The sequence below is a fragment of the Terrapene carolina genome, unplaced genomic scaffold (genome assembly GCF_002925995.2).
Source record: "Terrapene carolina triunguis isolate 2854851 unplaced genomic scaffold, T_m_triunguis-2.0 Scaffold833, whole genome shotgun sequence".
Taxonomy (NCBI): domain Eukaryota; kingdom Metazoa; phylum Chordata; order Testudines; family Emydidae; genus Terrapene; species Terrapene triunguis.
Window position 1 is genome coordinate 747,845 of NW_020665184.1, and position 1,870 is coordinate 749,714.

The following is a 1,870-nucleotide window of genomic DNA, read 5'->3' on the forward strand; positions in this document are numbered from 1 at the left end:
GCCCTCCCAGCACACACGCCCGCTGCCAGGCTCCCGGGATCACCCCCACCTGGGTCTCCGCTCAGCTCTGGGTGGGCTCAGCTCCATCTGGGAATGCTGGGCCCTGCCCCACGGAGCTGGGGGCTCCTGGCCCCACTGGAACGGCTCCCCCATGCCCAGAGCAAAAGGCCAGGAAAGAAGGAGCCTCTATTTCCTATTGTCTGCCATTACACCACTGCTCTGCTGCTGCCCCTCACTCCCGACCCACAGCCCCACCTTGGGCTCCCCCCCCCCGCCCCCCCCCCCCACCCCCCCCCCCCCCCCCGGCCCACCGGGTCACCTGCCCTGAATCCCCTCCCCCACCCCAGAGCCCCATTCAGGGTTCCAGCAGGACACGTCTCGAGCAAATATTAATTGAAGGGCAGAGGTTAGTTTCCAGTGCAGAGGTTAGTCTACAGGAGGCTCATTAAGCAAATCCTTAATGACAGTCAGCAGAGCTCCTCTGGACAAGGATCGCTCAGCGCCTGCCAGATCCAGGGGTTGCTTTAAAGCTCCGGCCTCTGGGAGGATCCCACCTCTCGCTCACAAACCGAAATGATCCTGCTCCCCTCCCAGAGCTGGGGCTGGAACCCAGGAGTCCTGGCTCCCAGCCCCCTGCTCTAACCACTAGACCCCACTCCCCTCCCAGGGCTGGGGCTAGAGCCCAGGAGTCCTGGCTTCCAGCCCCTCTGCTCTAACCACTAGACCCCGCTCCCCTCCCAGGGCTGGGGCTAGAGCCCAGGAGTCCTGGCTTCCAGCCCCTCTGCTCTAACCACTAGACCCCACTCCCCTCCCAGGGCTGGGGCTAGAGCCCAGGAGTCCTGGCTCCTGCCCCCTTATCATTCAATAATGCTCCCTCCCTTTTGGCAGGTCCTCAGCATCAGGCCTCTCTCCCCATGGGTTCTATCCCCGGCTCCGGGGGGCCAGATCCCTATCTCGCCTCCAGAGAGCGGGGCACATCCTGGGGGGCTGCTGGTGCTCCCCCTCCCCCGCTGGCCTTGGCCTGCTGGGCGACAGCCACTGAGAGCCCCAGCAAAATCCCCTGACTCGGAGTGGGGGGCAGCACCACACGGCACCAAGGGCCTGTGGTGGGGGAAGGGCACAGGGCTGGGCATCGCTGCGATGCTTCCAGTGCAGAGAAGCCGGGGGGAACCCACACAGAATTAAATTCCTAAGTACTCTCCCCTTTGTGACACAGACTTATCGCCGCTCCACAGAGATCTGGCAGGGTGTGTGTGTACCACTGCCCTTTGCTGGATGGAATGAGAACAGCTCTGCTGTGTGTCATATGCCCTATAGTGCTATCAGCCAATGGCGATTCTCCTTCCGCTCAGATGTGGGGGCTGGTGCAGGGCCGACGAGAGGAGGGGGAAGCCGGTACAAATAACCGGGGCCTGGCGGTCTGGAAGGGGGCCCGGGGCCCGGCTTCGTCGGCCCTGTTTAGCCGGTCTGCCCTTGCTGGGGGGCCTGAAAAAAAAATTTCACCAGGGCCCGAACCCGCTCTCGCCGGCCCTGGGCTGGTGCTTTGTGACCAGAAGGCTCCAGATCCCATCCCTGTGGGGCCCCACACTCACACCGCACGCTCCTTTCACAGGTGCCACTGAGCAGCCATGGAGGAGTCCACGCGGATGGGTTACTGCATCGTGGCCGGCAGCTTCGTGGCCTTCCAGTTCTTCTTCTCGGCCGTCAGCCCCCAGCTCTCGCTGGCGCTCAGTCGCCGCTACTGCAGCCTGAACGCTGTCAAAAAGTGCGAGTGGAACTCCAGGTACCGCAGTCCTCGGGGCCTGAGGGGAGCAGGACAGAACCCAGGAGTCCTGGCTCCCAGCCCCCCAACATCTAACCACTAGACCCC

At 63.6% G+C, this 1,870-nt stretch overlaps 1 protein-coding gene across 1 annotated transcript in view; it reads left to right on the forward strand.

The window, feature by feature from the left end:
• Positions 1-1,612: 1,612 nt before the first annotated feature.
• The window catches only part of LOC112111412 (transmembrane protein 56-like), a 7,991-nt gene continuing 7,733 nt past the window's right edge, over positions 1,613-1,870 (forward strand). The window contains exon 1 of the mRNA XM_026660675.2: positions 1,613-1,783. Within this exon, the coding sequence (XP_026516460.1) occupies positions 1,629-1,783 (155 nt within the window). The 5' untranslated portion in view covers positions 1,613-1,628. The remainder of the gene's footprint in view (positions 1,784-1,870) is intronic.